This window comes from Gadus morhua, chromosome 18 (assembly GCF_902167405.1).
Source record: "Gadus morhua chromosome 18, gadMor3.0, whole genome shotgun sequence".
Taxonomy (NCBI): domain Eukaryota; kingdom Metazoa; phylum Chordata; class Actinopteri; order Gadiformes; family Gadidae; genus Gadus; species Gadus morhua.
In genome coordinates, this window is record NC_044065.1 from 793340 (window position 1) to 813107 (window position 19768).

At 52.4% G+C, this 19768-nt stretch overlaps 1 protein-coding gene across 3 annotated transcripts in view; it reads right to left on the reverse strand.

Moving 5' to 3' along the window:
* Window positions 1–1247: 1247 nt before the first annotated feature.
* The window catches only part of cep131 (centrosomal protein 131), a 35614-nt gene continuing 17093 nt past the window's right edge, over window positions 1248–19768 (reverse strand). For 2 of the 3 annotated variants that reach the window (XM_030339871.1, XM_030339873.1), the window contains exons 16-27: window positions 19147–19263; window positions 18081–18110; window positions 15631–15733; window positions 15126–15327; window positions 13310–13417; window positions 10789–10906; window positions 9385–9459; window positions 6814–6956; window positions 4595–4772; window positions 3735–3931; window positions 1968–2028; window positions 1248–1551 (exon numbers count right to left, since the gene is read on the reverse strand). In XM_030339871.1, coding sequence (XP_030195731.1) covers window positions 1480–1551; window positions 1968–2028; window positions 3735–3931; window positions 4595–4772; window positions 6814–6956; window positions 9385–9459; window positions 10789–10906; window positions 13310–13417; window positions 15126–15327; window positions 15631–15733; window positions 18081–18110; window positions 19147–19263 — 1404 coding nt within the window. In that variant the 3' untranslated portion in view covers window positions 1248–1479. The remainder of the gene's footprint in view (window positions 1552–1967; window positions 2029–3734; window positions 3932–4594; window positions 4773–6813; window positions 6957–9384; window positions 9460–10788; window positions 10907–13309; window positions 13418–15125; window positions 15328–15630; window positions 15734–18080; window positions 18111–19146; window positions 19264–19768) is intronic. The other variant, XM_030339872.1, reaches the window with a different exon arrangement.

Genomic DNA, 19768 nt, shown 5'->3' on the forward strand with positions numbered 1-19768 from the left:
ACTGCAGCGTATTGCTTTAAACCAACCTCGACCGAAATAGAAAGCAAAACATACATTTAAAAAAAAAAGGGAATTGGCGTCTCTCGCTGATGGCCGACGTGGGGAGGATCTCCTTCCCTCGGCCGTCCCTCGTCGTTCAATAATGGAAACAAACCAACTGGGTTTCAGATGTCACCAGACACCCCCATGCCCGCCTCGGCCACGGATCAGGGTTGCACGTGATCATGTGATCGTTTCCTAAGCACATCCCCCGCTGGGAATGACGCTCTGACTCCTTCCTCATTCCTCCCTCGCAGACCATAAACAAACTCCTCACATCTCGGACTGGAAACATGTAGTGTCAGGACCAGTCTGTCTCGTGTCAACACATCCCCTTCTGAGTTGGTCTCTCTCTCTCCCCCTCCCTCTCCCTCTCTCTCCCTCCCCCTCCCTCTCCCTCTCTCCCCCTCTCTCTCCCTCCCCCTCCCTCTCCCTCTCTCTCCCTCCCCTCCCTCCCCTCCCTCTCCCTCTCTCTCCCTCTCTCTCCCTCCCTCTCTCTCTCTGCCTCCTTGCCTCCTCTCTCTCTCTCCTTCCTTGTCCCTCTGTCCCTCCGTCTCTCTGTCTTTCCGTCTCTCTCTTATATAAGATGTCTCGGAGGAGCTAACCCACTAGCCCCTGAAGTTACAGCAGGTCAGATTTGACCTTGTTCCAAGAGTCTCTGGTTCCACTCCCTGCCCCAGCCCCGGGGCAGGTATTTGGGGTTGAGGCCTTTTTTTACGGGATGAGAGACCTCTAATTACTGCTTCTCCTCCTGAGGTTTTGGGGTGGAGTGTGTGTGTGTGTGTGTGTGTGTGTGTGTGTGTGTGTGTGTGTGTGTGTGTGTGTGTGTGTGTGTGTGTGTGTGTGTGTGTGTGTGTTGGCATTTATGACCGGACCTCAAGGGGCGGGGCTTATTCGACTGTACTGCAGTCTCAGCTTTGGGTTTTGTCCGAAGAGATGTGTGAGTGTGTGTTTGGGGACTACCATCGATGTTGCAGATTAGTGTTTGGGTGTTTTCTATTTACCAAGGAACACTTTTTCTGGCGTTTTCCAATCCCAAAGCTATTCACAAGTCGATTTTTTCTGCTCCTCCATTTTTGCTTGTACCGTATAGTGCAGTTCTTGTCTTACTTCTCTTTTAACCCTCTAGAGATTTTTAAGTTTGAAACAGAGTTAACCCTAGCCTACTTTCTTTTCACACACACACACACACACACACACACACACACACACACACACACACACACACACACACACACACACACACACACACACACACACACACACACACACACCCTTTGCCTGTCGTGTATAACTTGAGGTATATCGTACGGCGTCAGTCTCTTCTCTGGGGCCTTCTTGTTTCAGCCTGTTTGGGTTCCACCAACACAACCCCATCCACTGCGGAGGAATCCAGAAGTCTTGGTACGAGTGGGGCAGGGGGGTCAGCAGTGGGGGGGGCTATTTATCTGACAGCTGTTTCCTCTGTTGTTCCCACAGGGCCTCCAAGTGTTCCGCCCTCTTCAAAGCGGCCTATCACAGAACAGGGGGAGGACAGGGAGTTTGATTGACATCAAGTGTGTGGCATGCTCACAGAGAGAAAGAGAAAGTGTGCGTGTGAGACAGACAGACAGACAGACAGAGAGAGAGGGAGAGACAGAGAGAGGGAGACAGACAGAGAGAGGAGAGAGAGAGACAGACAGACAGAGGCAGAGAGGAGAGAGAGACAGACAGACAGAGAGAGGGAGAGACAGAGAGAGGAAGACAGACAGACAGACAGACAGACAGAGAAACAGAGAAACAGAGAGAGGGAGACAGAGAGAGACAGACAGAGAGAGACAGACGGAGACAGAGAGAGAGACAGACAGACAGACAGAGACGGACCGAGACAGAGACAGACAGAAAAAGAGAGAGAGAGACAGAGGGAGAGGGAGAGAGAGAGAGCTCACCTCATGCTGCTTCCGAAGGCTACTCACAGTCTCTTCTTTCTTCAAGATGGCCGACTTCACTCTGGAATAACGGAGGTGAACACAAAGTATGAATTAGCATACGCGTTAATACACGTGTATGCAGTGGTGTATAAAGTACTCAAAAGCCATACTTAAGTAAAAGTACAGATACCTTACTGGAAAATTACTTAAGTAAAAGTAAAAGTCACCTTTTAGAATAGTACTTAAGTAAAAGTATTAAAGTATCTGATCTTTACTGTACTTAAGTATCAAAAGTACTTTTCTGATATTAAATGTACTTAAGTACTGAAAGTAAAAGTACAAGTAACTGCTGTTAATAAAAAAGCAAAGGGTCAGAATTTTGAGAATAAGTAAGGAATAATCACCGAGAGGCCGGGCAATAAACAGTTTGATATCCCCGGCTCGTGGACGGCTTACCACCCGAGACGAAGTCGAGGGCGTTAACCTTCCTCGAGCCGGGCATATCAAACTGTTTATTGCCCTGCCTTGAGGTGATTATTCCGTTTATTCTACTTCGCGCCGGCCAACATAATAAAACAATTCAAATACTTTAATAATTAGCCTTTTTCTTATTCGTATTGCATGCTTATTAAATGTATGCTCTGTTTAAGTTCATCTCCCTCGAAAAGTAGTTCCCTTTAGAACTACGGTGAATAACGTTAGCTCAACTGTAGGTAACGCGTTTCTATAGCAACCACACAAGGCTGGATCTGATCTCACTAGTTTAACAACGTTGTTACATTCGTATCAAGTCAGCTTTAATGACGATCGATCAAACATGCACTCCTTGGTTTATTTTTACAACGGACCTCATGTTTGAAATGTATGTGATAGAAAACGATACAAGCGGCGTATTGATCTACTGTGCTCAGTCAGCAGCAAGTAGAGTGTGAAGTGTATAAGATAGTGTTGTAATACTGCGTGTACAAACCAGCCTGATACAAATAGTAGAATTTTGATAGCCCTTGCCCTCGTCCTAGCCATGCATTTGTGTGTTGACAGTCGTAGGAGTTTTGATCGACGTAGCAACAGTAACTAAGCAAGGGGGCTTTGCGAACGTGCGCTGGGACAGCTGATTCGCCAAACAGGCTCGCAGTCTGTGTTCTACCACAGTCCCCGACGTTATTCTCATATCTCTCATGAATCTTTTTTTTTTTTCTAAAGATGAGTTGATTTTGTAACGAGTAACGAAGGTTTCAAGCGAAATGTAGCGGAGTAAAAGTATCCGTTTTCTTCGCAAAATGTAGCGAAGTAAAAGTAAAAGTACAGAGAAATATAAGTAGTAAAGTAAAGTACAAATATCCAAAAAAACTACTTAAGTACAGTAACGAAGTATTTATACTTCGCTACTATACAACACTGCGTGTATGCTAATACACGTGTCGAAACGGAAACCAACTGAGACACTGACTCATAAGCAGAGGGCAGCACTAACAGGTGTCTCTCTGGAAGGGAAACTTAATCGCATGAGCCCGATTGGTGCAATATAGAAAATATTATTTATTATAAATATTCACAGAATACGCCACCACCAAGATGGTATGATACATTTTATTTATAGTGCCCTTTTCATTCAAAGATCTCAAAGGGCTGAAGGTTAAGGTTAGGCTAAGGTTCAAAACAAAAAAGAATAAAAACATCTCATTTTGGGGTAAGCGAGATAACTAAGATAACTCAGCTTGTGATAAGGTCAAAGAAGAACAACATCTAAAAGGGGGATGTGACCCCGCCCCCCCGCCCCCCCACCTCTGGTGGACCTCGGCCAGCTCCGCCTCCTTCTCCCTGCTGACGCGCTCCACCTCCAGCCGCAGCCGGGCGCGCGCCTCCGCCACCTCCACCTTCATGCGGCGGTTCTCCTCCTCCGTGGCCACCAGCCGCTCTGCGAACTCTGTCCGGATGACCTCGGCCAGGCCTCGCCGCTCCGCCGACAGCTTGTCCCGGCTCTGTCCGATCGGTCCATGGATCATTGATCATTGATCGGGTCAGGCAGAACCTCACTCAGCACTGGGGGTCTGGCTTTGTTACAGGTTCTTATATAGATCTAGATCTATACATAGATCTATACATATATAGATCTAGATCTATATATGGATCTATACATGTATAGATCTAGATCTAGATCTAGATCTGTACATATATAGATCTATACATATATAGATCTATACATTGTGGCAACCCGGCCCAGGCCAATTAAGGATATTGAGAGCACCTGAGGAACAAGTGGAGAAGCAGGGCTTAAATAGCCCGCTTCTCCACTCATTCGGGGCTCTCCCAGCCCTGGAGCTCCTGCACGGAGAGACCGGTCCTCGTGGGTGACGGGATTCCACCCACGAAGGAGGGGACCGTTGATTCCTCCCAGGTCGTACGTTTTTTTGTGTTTGGAGAGACTTTTATGTTTTTGAAATAAACATGCCTTTTTTTGGCTTTTCCCAACACAATTGTGTCCTGTTTGGGAGGAGTTGGTACGCTCAACGTGGCGGGTTGCCACAACATATATAGATCTATATCTATATCTAGATCTATACATATATAGATCTATACATATATAGATCTAGATCTATACGAGCTGAGCCAGAGGGGCGTGCCGTGCTGCCTGAGGAGCCCACCTGCACCAGGTCCTCCATCTCCTGGTCCCTCTGCTGCAGACGGGCCTGCAGCCGCTGGAGCTCCGCCTCCGTCTCCGTCTGAAGCCTCCTGAGCTGCTGCTGCTTCTCCACCGCCGCCCGCTCAGACTGCTCCAGCTCCCGCAGCTCCACCTCGTACTGCTCCCGCACCCGCTTCACCCTGGGGGAGGAGGGGGAGGGGGGGGGGGAGGGGGGAGGGGGGGAGGAGGAGGGGGACGACGAGGAGGAGGAAGAGGAGGAGGAGGACGAGGAGGGGAAGGTGGGGGAGGAGGAGGAGGAGGGGGAGGAGGAGGGGGAGGGGGAGGGGGAGGGGGAGGACGACGAGGAGGACGAGGACGAGGAGGACGAGGGGGAGGAGGGGGAGAGGGAGGACGAGGAGGAAGAAAGACACAAGCAACGTTGAAGACACCAGAAAGGTCAGAAGGCGGACTTTGCCGGGGGTGGTAAGTGGCATGCAATTTGCCGGAGGGGTTGCGTGGGATGTCCCCCCTGGTCTCCCTATCCCCTCCTCCGCTCATTATTTCTATCCCGATGGGATCACTTTGATCCCCCAAAGTGATCAATGCTACTCCACCAATAGACCTAAAATATAAGAATCTTTAACTAAGTAAAGGTAACAGTCTTCAGTGCGATAGAACGATATAATCCAAAACGGACCGCCCACTGTCAGCGTTCCTGAGACAATAGAATACCTCTGTGTCTGATCTATTCTAGAGATACAAAACCTTTCAAAACATCCCCCCTCTGGTCTTTTCACAAATATTTGTCCCCTGATGGTAAATATTGCGAAACTTAAGAGGTGGACCATACTTTCCTAAATGTGTTTACTAAGTGTAAATATTTAAACACAGTTCAAAACGTTATGGTCTTATGCGTATCCTCAATGTGTGTGGAAGAGACAGGCACCATGGGTGCTAGGATGGCAGCTGCACTGCTCCCAGGCTTTGGAACCCCCCCACACATTCATCAGTCGGACAACCGGACATAAATCTCGCACACAAATCTTAAACACATCTGTTCCAACCGGCTCTCTGTAAGCTCCAGCCCCCTCGTATCCCACCTGTCTTGTGTTTTATTCGATTGTTTTATGAATTGTGATGCCAACTTGTGTGAGTTATGTTGACTTTGAATTTGCTTTTGGTGTGCACACAGCTGTCAGCCTATCAGCGCTCAGCACACAAAGCCACAGGATAACTAAAGTCCAGGGCTGCTTATCAGCGCTCGGCCATCAATAGGGTCACAATGGATAAAACAATACAAATGTGGGTGTGTTGGCGATGGCTGGTTGAAGCAGCCTCCCCTGGCCTGAGGCAGACTGCCTGGCTCTGTTGCTCGGTGAGGCGGCCCACCTGTGGTGCCTGGTTAATGAATCACCCCAGGTCAAACCATGCATCAACAACACTCAGGGGGTGTACCTGAACCTCTACAATAAACCGTTCCCCAACACCTCCAGCCTGGTCTCTCTGTCTGGAAGACTTAGCTCAGGAGGTAGAGCGGTTGTCTTGTAACCAAAAGGTTGCTAGTTTGATCCCCAGCTCCTCCTAGCTGAGTGTAGACGTGTCCCTGAGCAAGACACTTAACCCTAACAGCTCCTGACGAGCTGGCTGTCGCCCTGCGTGGTGACTCGGCCGTCGGTGAGTCAATGTGGGTATTAACCGGTCGCGACTGGACAAAAGCGACTTCATTGCCATAATTGTAATTGGTGGAGCCTCCACCCAGGTGGAGTGAAGCCCTGTTACAACCGAAAGTAATCCAGCACAAGCTCCCCACTCGACCTGTTCTCGCCGGCCCTCTCGCTCTCGCCCTGGGCGCCGCTGCTCTCCTCCTCCTCCCCCTCCCTCTCTCACCTGTTCTCGGCCGCCCTCTCGCTCTCGCCACGGGCGCCGCTGCTCTCCTCCTCCCCCTCTCACCTGTTCGCGGGCGCCGCTGCTCTCCTCCTCCTCCTCCCCCTCCCTCTCCCTCCCTCCCCCCCTCTCCCCCTCCCCCTCTCACCTGTTCTCGGCCGCCCTCTCGCTCTCGCCGCAGGCGCCGCTGCTCTCCTCCTCCTCCTCCTCCTCCCCCTCTCCCTCCCTCCCCCCCTCTCCCCCTCCCCCTCTCACCTGTTCTCGGCCGCCCTCTCGCCGCGGGCGCCGCTGCCCTCCTCCTCCCTCTCGCTCTCGCCGCGGGCGCCGCTGCCCTCCTCCTCCCCCTCCCCCTCTCACCTGTTCTCGGCCGCCCTCTCGCTCTCGCCGCGGGCGCCGCTGCCCTCCTCCTCCAGCCTCCTGATGGCGAGCTCTATCTCCTGGTCGCGGCCGCGCCTCACCTCCTCCTTCAGCTCCCGCTCCCGGCCCAGCAGCCACGCCTCCTAGGGACACACACAGACACACACAAGGTCACACACACACACACACAGGGTCACACACACACACACAGGGTCACACACACACACAGGGTCAAACAAATACGCACTCAAACACACACACACACACACACACACACACACACACACAGGGTGAAACACACACACACACACACAGGGTGAAACACACACAGGGTGAAACACACACACACACACATACAAGGTCAAACACACACACAAACACACACACACACACACAGGGTCACACACACACACACACACACACAGGGTCACACAAACACGCACTCAAACACACACAAACACACACACACAAAGGGTCACACAAACACGCACTCAAACACACACACACACACACACACAGGGTCAAACACACACACACACACACAGGGTGAAACACACACAGGTTCAAACACACACACGCACACATACAAGGTCAAACAATCACGCACTCAAACACACACACACACACACACAGGGTCAAACAAACACGCACTCAAACACACACAAACACACACACAGGGTCAAACAAACACGCACTCAAACACACACACACACACACACACAGGGTCAAACACACACACACACACACAGGGTCAAACATTCACAAACACACAGGGTCACATACACAGGGTCAAACACACACACGCGCACACCAGAGATGGATATTAACACCCGCCACACGCCATTTGCGGGTGGATTTGTATGGTGGCGGGTGAATCGTGTCACTTCACCCGCCACTGTGTCGGGTAATACTTTCCAGTCAGGTCAGATCAAATTTGCATATTCAAAACATTCGTCACACGGCGCTGCACAGTTCCACAACCATCACTGACAACACCCGGCCCCCTTCTTCTGCTACGCCTCTCTTGCTGAACTGTCAGAATTCTGAGAATTTAGTCAGCATTCAGATTTCTCAGAATTCTCTGACACTGTAAATTAAAGCGTTACTGCTTGGGAACTACTTTCAGCGTGACTGGAGAGAACTTCCTTAAATTAACCTTTAATGCTAGATTTGCATGAACGCTATTGTGTGAATTAGTTTGGTTCTCTTTCATGGAAGCCGGAAGTGGGAGATTCCTTATTTTTTTCTTATGTTTTATTAACAAATTTCTCCTACAGGGATTGATAAAGTTCTATCTAGACTGTGTCGGTAATACTTTCCAGTCAGGTCAGATCACATTTGCATATTCAATACATTCGTCATACGGCGCTGCACAGTTCCACAACCATCACTGTCAACATCCGGCCCCCTTCTTCTTCTACGCCTCTCTTGCTGAACTACGACTGTCAACATCCGGGATAATATACCGGTAACTAACAGCTCTCAAGTCTCACTCATTCGGCGTGAGATGAGACACACGCAATTCGGAAGAAGACGATGGGTGTGTCTCATAGACGTCATCGTCTTGCCGTCCCTCCCCGTTCTGTGATTGGTTCACTGTGTGTGAAATTAACTTTTTTGCCCACCAGCCACAGTGACAGTGGTGTTGAATGGGCCAAAAGGACGAGAGCAGCGGCGCCCAGGGCGAGAGCGAGAGGGCCGCCGAGAACAGGTGAGAGAGGGAGGGGGGGAGGGGGGGAGGGAGGGAGAGGGGGGGAGGAGGAGGGCAGCGGCGCCCAGGGCGAGAGCGAGAGGGCCGGCGAGAACAGGTCGAGTGGGGAGCTTGTGCTGGATTACTTTCGGTTGTAACAGGGCTTCACTCCACCTGCGGGGAGGCTCCACCAATTACAATTATGGCAATGAAGTCGCTTCTGTCCAGTCGCGACCGGTTAATACCCACATTGATTCACCGACGGCCGAGTCACCACGCAGGGCGACAGCCAGCTCGTCAGGAGCTGTCAGGGTTAAGTGTCTTGCTCAAAAGTTAATTTCCATCCCTGGCGCACACACACACACACACACACACACACACAACAGGAAGCCTGCTCGTGTGTGTGCGTGTGTGTGTGACACACACGCACACAGGGTCAAACATATACACACACACACACAAAGGGTAAAATACACACACACAGATACACGGGGTCAAACACACACAACAGGAAGCCCGCTCGCCTCTCTCCGTCGGGGGAAGTGACTCTCTGGTGTCACTCGTCGCTCTCGACGGGAGTGACGAGTGACACCTCCAGCACCACACAGGGCCTATTGTGGAGGTTGGAACCCGAGTTCAGCCAGTGTGTGTGTGTGTGTGTGTGTGTGTGTGTGTGTGTGTGTGTGTGTGTGTGTGTGTGCTCTGAGCAGCCCCCATGGCCGCAGCCAGACGGGGAGGAGATATGGAGTAAAAAGGATCAGCATAGGGGTCCCCAAGAAACACACACACACACACACACACACACACACACACACACACACACACACACACACACACACACACACACACACACACACACACACACACACACACACACACACCTCTTTCTTCATGTAGTTCTCCTCCCAAGTCTGCTTTTCGATCTCCATCCGTTCTTTCAAAGACTTCATCTCCACCTTGGGCCAAACAAACAGTAACCCGTTAACCATCACCCACCCAGGGCTGAACACCGCTGGAGGGGGGCCAGAGGGGCCGGGCCACAGCCCTCACCACGCCTGGTTGACCCCCCCCCCCAGGCCTGGTTGACCCTCCCTCCCCAGGCCTGGTTGACCCTCCCTCCCCAGGCCTGGTTGACCCTCCCCAGGCCTGGTTGACCCTCCCTCCCCAGGCCTGGTTGACCCTCCCTCCCCAGGCCTGGTTGACCCTCCCTCCCCAGGCCAGGTTGACCCTCCCTCCCCAGGCCTGGTTGACCCTCCCCCCCAGGCCTGGTTGACCCTCCCTCCCCAGGCCTGGTTGACCCTCCCTCCCCAGGCCTGGTTGACCCTCCCTCACCACGCCTGGTTGACCCTCCCCCCCAGGCCTGGTTGACCCTCCCTCCCCAGGCCTGGTTGACCCTCCCTCCCCAGGCCTGGTTGACCCTCCCCAGGCCTGGTTGACCCTCCCTCCCCAGGCCTGGTTGACCCTCCCTCCCCAGGCCAGGTTGACCCTCCCTCCCCAGGCCTGGTTGACCCTCCCCCCCAGGCCTGGTTGACCCTCCCTCCCCAGGCCTGGTTGACCCTCCCTCCCCAGGCCTGGTTGACCCTCCCTCCCCAGGCCTGGTTGACCCTCCCTCCCCAGGCCTGGTTGACCCTCCCCCCCCAGGCCTGGTTGACCCTCCCTCCCCAGGCCTGGTTGACCCTCCCTCCCCAGGCCTGGTTGACCCTCCCTCCCCAGGCCTGGTTGACCCTCCCCAGGCCTGGTTGACCCTCCCTCCCCAGGCCTGGTTGACCCTCCCTCCCCAGGCCTGGTTGACCCTCCCTCCCCAGGCCAGGTTGACCCTCCCCAGGCCTGGTTGACCCTCCCTCCCCAGGCCTGGTTGACCCTCCCTCCCCAGGCCTGGTTGACCCTCAAATGATACGACCCTAACTCAGCCAGCGACCGCGAGATCTCCCCATCATCACGTGTTTGGGACGAGGAAAACCTTGACTTGTAGTGTAGATTACTGTACTGTACTGTATAGTAGTGCACTGTCCTGGATCGTACTGTAGGGCAATTTACTGTACTGTACTGTTATGCATCATACTGTATCAAAGTGTAGTGTACTTTATCCTAGTTTAGTGCAGTGCTTGACTCTTGGCTCTATGAACATCCTTACTGTACCCACTACGACCTATGGTGGTTTCTCCTTCTTCTGTGAGGCGCTTTGGATAAAAGCGTCTGCTAAACGCCCTGCATGTTAATGTAAGGTGTACAGCGCGGGCCGGGACCCCCTGGAGTCCCACAGAGCGCCGGTCTTGCCCCCGTACCTGGTGCCTCCTCTCCTGCTCCTCCCGGCTCCTCTCCAGCTCCTCCCGGAGGGCGTGGCACGCCAGGGAGCTGTTGTCCTCCAGCGTCCGCCGCAGATCCTCCAGCTCCGCCCGCTGCCTGCAGAACGACCCCGACGTTAGAACCCCCAGGCTGACAGACCGACCCCGACGTTAGAACCCCCAGGCTGACACACCGACCCCGACGTTAGAACCCCCAGGCTGACAGACCGACCCCGACGTTAGAACCCCCAGGCTGACAGACCGACCCCGACGTTAGAACCCCCAGGCTGACAGACCGACCCCGACGTTAGAACCCCCAGGCTGACAGACCGACCCCGACGTTAGAACCCCCAGGCTGACAGACCGACCGACCCCGACGTTAGAACCCCCAGGCTGACAGACCGACCCCGACGTTAGAACCCCCAGGCTGACAGACCGACCGACCCCGACGTTAGAACCCCCAGGCTGACAGAACGACCCCGACGTTAGAACCCCCAGGCTGACAGACAGGCCGACCCCGACGTTAGAACCCCCAGGCTGACAGACCGACCCCGACGTTAGAACCCCTCGGCTGACAGACAGGCCGACCCCGACGTTAGAACCCCCAGGCTGACAGACCGACCCCGACGTTAGAACCCCTCGGCTGACAGACCGACCCCGACGTTAGAACCCCCAGGCTGACAGACCGACCCCGACGTTAGAACCCCCAGGCTGACAGACCGACCCCGACGTTAGAACCCCCAGGCTGACAGACCGACCCCGACGTTAGAACCCCCAGGCTGACAGACAGACCGACCCCGACGTTAGAACCCCCAGGCTGACGATGCTACCGCGGCTCTGAGGTCTTTACCGAGTCCCAGCACAAACACGCCGCTGCTTCAGAACTCCCCCAGAACACGGAGAACGGCTATGCTCAGGAGATGGATTGGGTTGACTGGTCACCGGATGCTTGCTAGTTGGATCCCCGGCTCCTCCTAGCGGAGGGTCGAGGTGTCCCTGAGCGAGACGCCTCACCCTGACTGCTCCTGACCTGCTGGCTGTCGCCTCGAGGGGTTGACTCCGCCGCCGGTGCGTGGACGTGTTTATTAACGTTGATCAGTCGCTTCGGATTAAAGCCAAATGCCCCAAATAAAAATAATGTCAAATATAAAGGTCAAACAATGAAGTGTTTTGGTTTTTAAGCTTTTAAGTACCCTCTACGGCAGGCCTATTCAACTAGCGTCCCGTGGGCCAAATGCGGCCCCTCTTAATTTTTTTCTGGCCCGCAAGAGGTTGCATGCAAAAAATAAATAAAATAAAGGAGAAACATAGTTGCATGCAAATCAGGTTTCTGTGTGTAGCAGGTGATACTAGCCAGTATCAGTACCCCACAATCAGGAACTGGCATCACTTATTCTGACAATGTTTGGCTCAACCGATACGTGTGAGTCTAGCTTTTCTCATATGAATGCAATCAGAACAAGGGCACGTTGCTCCATGACCTATGAGAAGCTGCATGAGTGTCTCAGAATGAGCCAAACTAGGCAAACAAGGCAGTGGAATCTTTCTCACTGACTCACTGGCTCAAAATGTCTCGTATGTACAGTAGTTCTGTTTTGTGATGATTCAAACAACATTGTTGAATTCTAAATACGTGTCCAAAATATGTGAGAACGAAATCTTTTATAATGATACGATTAAAAGTGAAGAAGGAAGGAATGCGTCTGACAAGTTTATTCCATGTAGTAGTACTATATATATTAAGTTAACACTACTTTAAGTAGGATTTATTTGCAGCGATTCATTGACGTAGTTTTACTCTGTGTGGCCCATGAACCCCCAGTGGTTTTCCTTTTCGGCCCACTTGTTAAGGAGGTTGAATAGCCCTGCTCTACGGTCTCATAGCCCAAAGCCAAGTGTGTCAGCGTTGTTTACCAGCCCAGCTGCCCTCCAGCTAGTGCCCTGCCCCGCGCTGAGGCAGCGGATCCACCGTAGAGCCTCGACACTCGTCACTGCAAATAACACTTCATTGATCCCCAGGGGGCAAAATGCAGGTGTTTAACGCAGCAGAAAGACAGCTGGTATCACAACATGTGGGCCAATAAGTATTGATCCAAGGGGAAGAACGGTGTTCACTCTGCAGACATCGCTGTAACAACCAAGCCAGGGCAGGTTGTTCTCTACCTTAAGGGAGAAATGATTGACGTTTTATTGCCACGTTTCCCGGGTGACCAGAGCAGCATGAAGCCAAGGACCCGCCCAACAACCAGAGCTCTGTGTTTGCACAGCATGGGGCTCTCCAACAGGCCCTCCTCCCCAAGCAGCTCCGCCTGAGGTGTCAGAGAGACGTGTCCGTGATAAGGACGAAGGGGCCCTGAATGTTGCTCAATGACGAGAGGTAAGGTTTAAGACCCCAGAACCTCTCAGACGACAGCCAGGCCCTCTGATAACAAGACTGTCCTGCTCTCTGTGTGAGGTGTGGTGGTGTGTGTGGCACGGGTAACGAGGTTAACCCGTGGCGATGAGGGCGATGAGGCCCTACCGAGCGGCCAGCTGGCCCAGCCTCTCCTTCTCCTCGGACACCTCCTTGTAGAGACGCCTCCTCTGCTGCTGCAAGGACATCTCTTCCTCCTGGAGCTGCTGCTCATACCTGGCGCACACACACACACACACACACACACACACACACACACACACACACACACACACACACACACACACACACACACACACACACACACACACACACACACACACACACACACACAATGCTGATTATCATTTATGAAGGTTCGTTGCTGACTGGCAACACCAAAGCGGAACTTCCCCGATTCACTTGAAGCTGAACTAGGACAGAGGAAGAGGGAGGCGACAGCAAGTGATGACCTGGAAGATTACATCAGCTGCCTGTTCTCCGTTGCTTTTCAATAGACATGAACCGAAGGAATACACCAACACAAAGACATCCATCGTCCTCATGGTGTTATGAGGACAATGGATGTTAACCGCACCCCCCCCCCCCCCATTGAGGCTGCAGACAGGTGTTGAATGAGCCTCTTGTTTCAGCATTAACGCATTCCAAACAAGCCATCATAACACGCACTCTGAGAAAAGTCATTGAACACAAGGTGCACATTGTACAATACACCACAGCCTATCAGGCGGAGGTAAAGCCACCATAATAAACAAATTCAGCCAGATAGGCTACAAGAGAACTTTTCATAGATTCAAATGAGTCTGGCTGGTCAGCTGTAGGGCGAACAAGAAGTGAAGCAATCATCAACGTACAGTCTGATTGTGGTCACTTAAAAAAATCGTACTTCCCTTTAAAAAAAACAAGAAAACTAAATGGTGGAATAAGGGTTAGAGCAGAGTTTCCGTTGTCCGGTAATAAAAAAAATGAGGAGGACCGAAAATTCTAAATGTCTCCGGTCAGAATGAAAAAGGGAAATAATTGTTTAAATATGCTACAGTGGTCATTGTTTAGCCAAATCATGTAAAACAATGAGGGTTTTGATTGACCCTACCCGGCCCGCCAATATTTCCCTGGCTTGATTTTCTGGGCCCTAAGCTCTAAAAAAGACTGCTCAGCGAAGCCGCCTTGGGGAATGAAGTGCCATGAGGCTTATGCGCATTGCAAGCAGCAGAGACACTCTCGATACATTTGACTTTAACTCAGCAGCAGCAGGCTTCACAGCTGCCAAATATCGAAAGAAGTAAAAAGAAAAAACGTTAAAATGAAACCTTCCAGGTCACATGACCGGCACCAATTTTTTCTAGCGGAAACACTGGGTTAGAGTTAGCGTTATCTTTACGTTATTTTTAGGAGCCCGTTTTCTTTAAATGATGGTCTTAACTGAGTATCAGTGACCAAATGTGATTCTGAAAATCCTTTCACACTTTAACACTTATCTCGTAATGGAAGCGCTGTGACTTCCCTGTTCTGATGGTGGTGCAAACAGAATCTAAAATGTACCTTTGCCTATAAGGGCAATTGGCACTTAATGTACGCACTTATTGTATGTTGCATGCCCTGGCACACAAAATAGTACTTAGCATCGTGTATCATCTTACCCTGGCTGTCTGTTTTGTATACGGGGAATGGGTTAACCTGATTGGTAGGTCCAATCCCATTTATACCCCTTACCCCTTCCCCCTTCAAAACAAGGGGGAGGGGGAAGGGGTAGAAATGGGATCGGGCCTTAGTGCTTGGCACTTGGTTCATTGAGCATCCTTACTGTACCCACAGTGATATATTGTTGTTCCTCTTGTGTGTGTAAAGGTCAGGTGTTCTGTGTGTGAGGTGGTGTCTGGGCGTGGGTGCGCTGCCCGCCCGCGGGTGCCCCCCCCACCCATACCTCTGCTTGGCCGTCTCCTTCTCCCGCTGACACTGCTCGTCCTTGTCCCTCTCCAGCTGCTGCCGCAGCTCCTCGCCCTGGCGGACGTAGCGCTGAGCGGCGCGCGCGTCCGACGTCTGCAGCTCCCCGTCGTGGGCCAGCCGCAGCCGCTGCAGCTCCTGCTTGTGTTTGGAGATCAGCTTCTGGATCTCCGGCTCCAGGCCTGGGAGGGCGGACACACGGACACACACGGACACGCACACGGACACGGACCCGGAGACAGACACAGACACGCAAACGGAGAAAGACACACACACACACAAACGGACACACACACACACTCAGGTTAATGGGTTAACCTAACAATTGTTAGTGCTTGGCACTTGTTTCTATGAACATCCTTACTGTTCCCACAGAGATATATTGTTGTTCCTCTTTCTTCTGGCGATTGGACAGGTTGTAAGTCTCTTTGGATAACAGCGCCCTGAGTGTAAACGTGATAGTGGACAACGAGCCCTCCACAGACCTTTGACGGTGATCTCTTTGATCTTCTTGGTCTTCTCGTCGATCCACTTCTCCCGACGCACCTTCTCCGTGGCGCTCATCAGCTCCTTCAGCTTCTTGATCTCCTGGAGGGGGGGGGGGGGGGGGGAGGGGGGGGGGGGGGGGGGGGGGGGGGGGGGGGGGGGGGGTGTTGAGGAGGAGGTCCGCTGTGACCACGGTGATACATCAACATTTACCGGCTCATTCTACCACTGCTACAGGGGAGGCTGCGGGGCTACGTGTCTGGAGTTACTCGTCAAACAGCGATACGCTCCAAGTTGGTTCACACTTTCACAGTGACTGCATGTGAAGTACACAGTGGCCGTTTGTGATGCCATGGCGATGTCAGGTCAGTCCTCACATCGCCATGGCATTAATAGCCGCCATGTTGGTGCGGGGTGCTGCAGTGGATGTGCAGTCCACGCCCTGGCCCTGCGGCTAAACGCCGGAGGTGTGCTTCACAGACACCGCACTGCGACGACGCACCAGCTTTACGAAGCACGGAGCAGCACAGAGGAGCCACAGGGAGAGCAGCGGGAGGTGAAGAGAGAAGAAGGAACAGCATCACACGGAGGTGGGGAGGAAGGGCCCCCCAGCGGTCCCCCATCATGCACCGGCCCGCCGTATCCCTTTGATTGGTTTACCGGGACTAGGCGGACCAGAAGGTACCGCGGTCACCGTCCAACCCCGGCTCAGGCACACACACACACCGTCCAACCACGGCTCAGGCACACACACACCGTCCAACAGGATGTGAACGGGACAGGCGCACACACACCGTCCAACAGGATGTGAACGGGACAGGGACACACACACACCGTCCAACAGGATGTGAACGGGACAGGCACACACACACACCGTCCAACAGGATGTGAACAGGACAGGCACACACACACCGTCCAACAGGATGTGAACGGGACAGGGACACACACACACCGTCCAACAGGATGTGAACGGGACAGGCACACACACACACCGTCCAACAGGATGTGAACGGGACAGACACACACACACCGTCCAACAGGATGTGAACAGGACAGGCACACACACACCGTCCAACAGGATGTGAACGGGACAGGGACACACACACACCGTCCAACAGGATGTGAACGGGACAGGCACACACACACCGTCCAACAGGATGTGAACGGGACAGGGACACACACACACCGTCCAACAGGATGTGAACGGGACAGACACACACACCGTCCAACAGGATGTGAACGGGACAGGCACACACACACCGTCCAACAGGATGTGAACGGGACAGACACACACACCGTCCAACAGGATGTGAACGGGACAGGCACACACACACCGTTCAACAGGATGGGAACAGGACAGGCACACACACACCGTTCAACAGGACGTGAACGGGACAGCCATTCGTTTTGCATTTAACTGAATAAAGTTTAGGAGGACACGTCCTCCCGTGAACACACAACACAGAGCGCAGGAAGAGGTGGGAAGACGTCCCGACAGGAGGGACCACACCCACACATTAAACATGATCTACTGTATACATGCACTACTGTATACATCCACTACTGTATACATCCACTACTGTATACATGCACTACTGTATACATGCACTACTGTATACATCCACTACTGTATACATCCACTACTGTATACATGCACTACTGTATACATGCACTACTGTATACATGCACTACTGTATACATCCACTACTGTATACATCCACTACTGTATACATCCACTACTGTATACATCCACTACTGTATACATGCACTACTGTATACATCCACTACTGTATACATCCACTACTGTATACATGCACTACTGTATACATGCACTACTGTATACATGCATGCACTACTATATACATGCATGCACTACTATATACATGCACTACTATATACATGCACTACTATATACATGCCCTACTATAACCTCCTCATCCAGTCAACTCAAACAGAGCAGTCAACAACACAGAATAGGACACAAAAAAAGAACTCTGTGTTGCCGGTGTGCAACAGCGAGTAATCGGTGTTGGTCTCAACAGCGGTAACACCAGTAATACCGCGGTAACCACAGGACACCCACACCAACACATTCCAACACGCTCTACTCAGAGGACAAAGGCCCACGAGCAGGTCGGACTAGGGGCCAGCCGGTACCAGAGACCTGTTCCCTAATTAAGCCTCAAAGCCTTAAATAAACACAACTGAAGCTCCCATGAACACTCAGCTGTTTGGGTGCGGTCCTCCAATATTGATTTATTATATTAAAGCCGTCACCTGATAATCCCATCAGCATTAATAAAACAGAGTAGAGCAGTGTGTGGGGGGGGGGGGGGGGGGGGGGGTGCGGGGGGTGGCAGCGTGGTGACAGAGGTTACAGGGTGGTGCTGATGAGGGCGGAGACTTGGGGGATATGCACATGTTGATTTCGGGGAAAAGGAAATATTACCTCACACAAGGGACCCAGAATTTGCCACACCTAAAGCCAGAAAGAAATCCACACACCCGCACCCAGGGGACAGACAGACAGACAGACAGACAGACAGACAGACGGACAGACGGACAGAAGGACAGAGAGACAGACAAACAGACAGACAGACAGACAGACAGACAGACAGACAGACAGACAGACAGACAGACAGACAGACAGACAGACAGGACAGAGAGACAGACAAACAGACAGACAGACAGACAGACAGAAGGACAGACAGACAGAAGGACAGACAGAAGGACAGAGAGACAGACAAACAGACAGACAGACAGACAGACAGACAGAAGGACAGACGGACAGACAGAGAGACAGACAGACAGACAGAAGGACAGACAGAAGGACAGACGGACAGAGAGACAGACAAACAGACAGACGGATAAAGTAAGAAGAGAACAAGAGAAAAAGAGAAAGGGGAGAGCAAAAAGAATAAAGAGACATGGAAAAGACAGTTAGACCATTGCAGCAGCGCCTTCGGGTGAACAAATACACTCACGTAAGCTGCAGACACACACGAGCGCACAACAGAGGTGGAACCGGGAGCACGGCACGCGTCTTAACGGTGGAACGCACTCTCATGGCCCTTATCCATACCATGGGCTAGCTGCTGGGTCTGGCCGGGTCTGACCAGTGTCTCCATGACCACTGGCCCCCCCGCTGGAGGGCGTGAGGCCCAGTGTCTGGGGCCTTAGGCTGCATGCAGTGGAACGGGGGACACAGCCATCACGTGGTCATCGAGGTAGTGACGGGCCTGCTGTACATTATCCAGCTTCTACCCCTTCTACTACTTCTGCTAATCCCTAAAGTAATCAACGACTCTAGAGGTCTGTATGAAGGACGGGCCGAGCCCCCCTGAGCGAGGATCAGCCCCCCCCGCTGGAGGCTGGGCTAGGGGGCGATGGCGGGACTCTCGGGGTCAACGTGACTTCAGCGCGACTGGTGCGTTGTAACCGGTTTAAAGCGGTGTAGAGCGGTGCAGAGCGCTGGTGCAGAGCGCTGGTGCAGAGCGCGGGTGCAGAGCGCTCACCAGCTGGTGCTGCTCCTCCATCTGGGAGATCTTCTTGGTGTACTTCTGGTCCACCTGCTGCAGCTCGGCCACCAGTGCCTCGCACCGCTCGCCCAGGGCCTTCTTATCGTCGATCAGCTGCCGGGGAAACGCATGGTCAGGCCCCAGAACGCACAACAGGAAGAACAGGCTCCCTCACAACGTGATCGGATCAGCTCACAGCAAGCACAACAAGAAAAGGCTTAGCCTTAACTACGCCTTTATAAAAATATTAAGATACATAAGATTGACACCCAACCTAACTGGTTTTAGTATGCCCAACGAGAACCTCCTAAGATGGCGCGATTTCATTGGTTTGCTATCTCAGGATATTAGGCAATATCCCGTGATTGAGATCTCAAACTCGGGATGTGAAGAATAGATGAATAGTGTCACTAGCTCACTCTTCACTTTGCCATCGGCGAATATTTGTTAACTATACGTGTCGTATGTGACGTGTCCAGACAAATAATGCAGTTGCCTTCAGTGAAAAATGACGTAGGCTCAAAGCATGATTGCCAAAGTTATATTTTAAGGTTATGTGGAACAGTATGTGGAACGGCACAAAAAGGTTCAGGCGTGATATGACGGCCAAATAAAGACT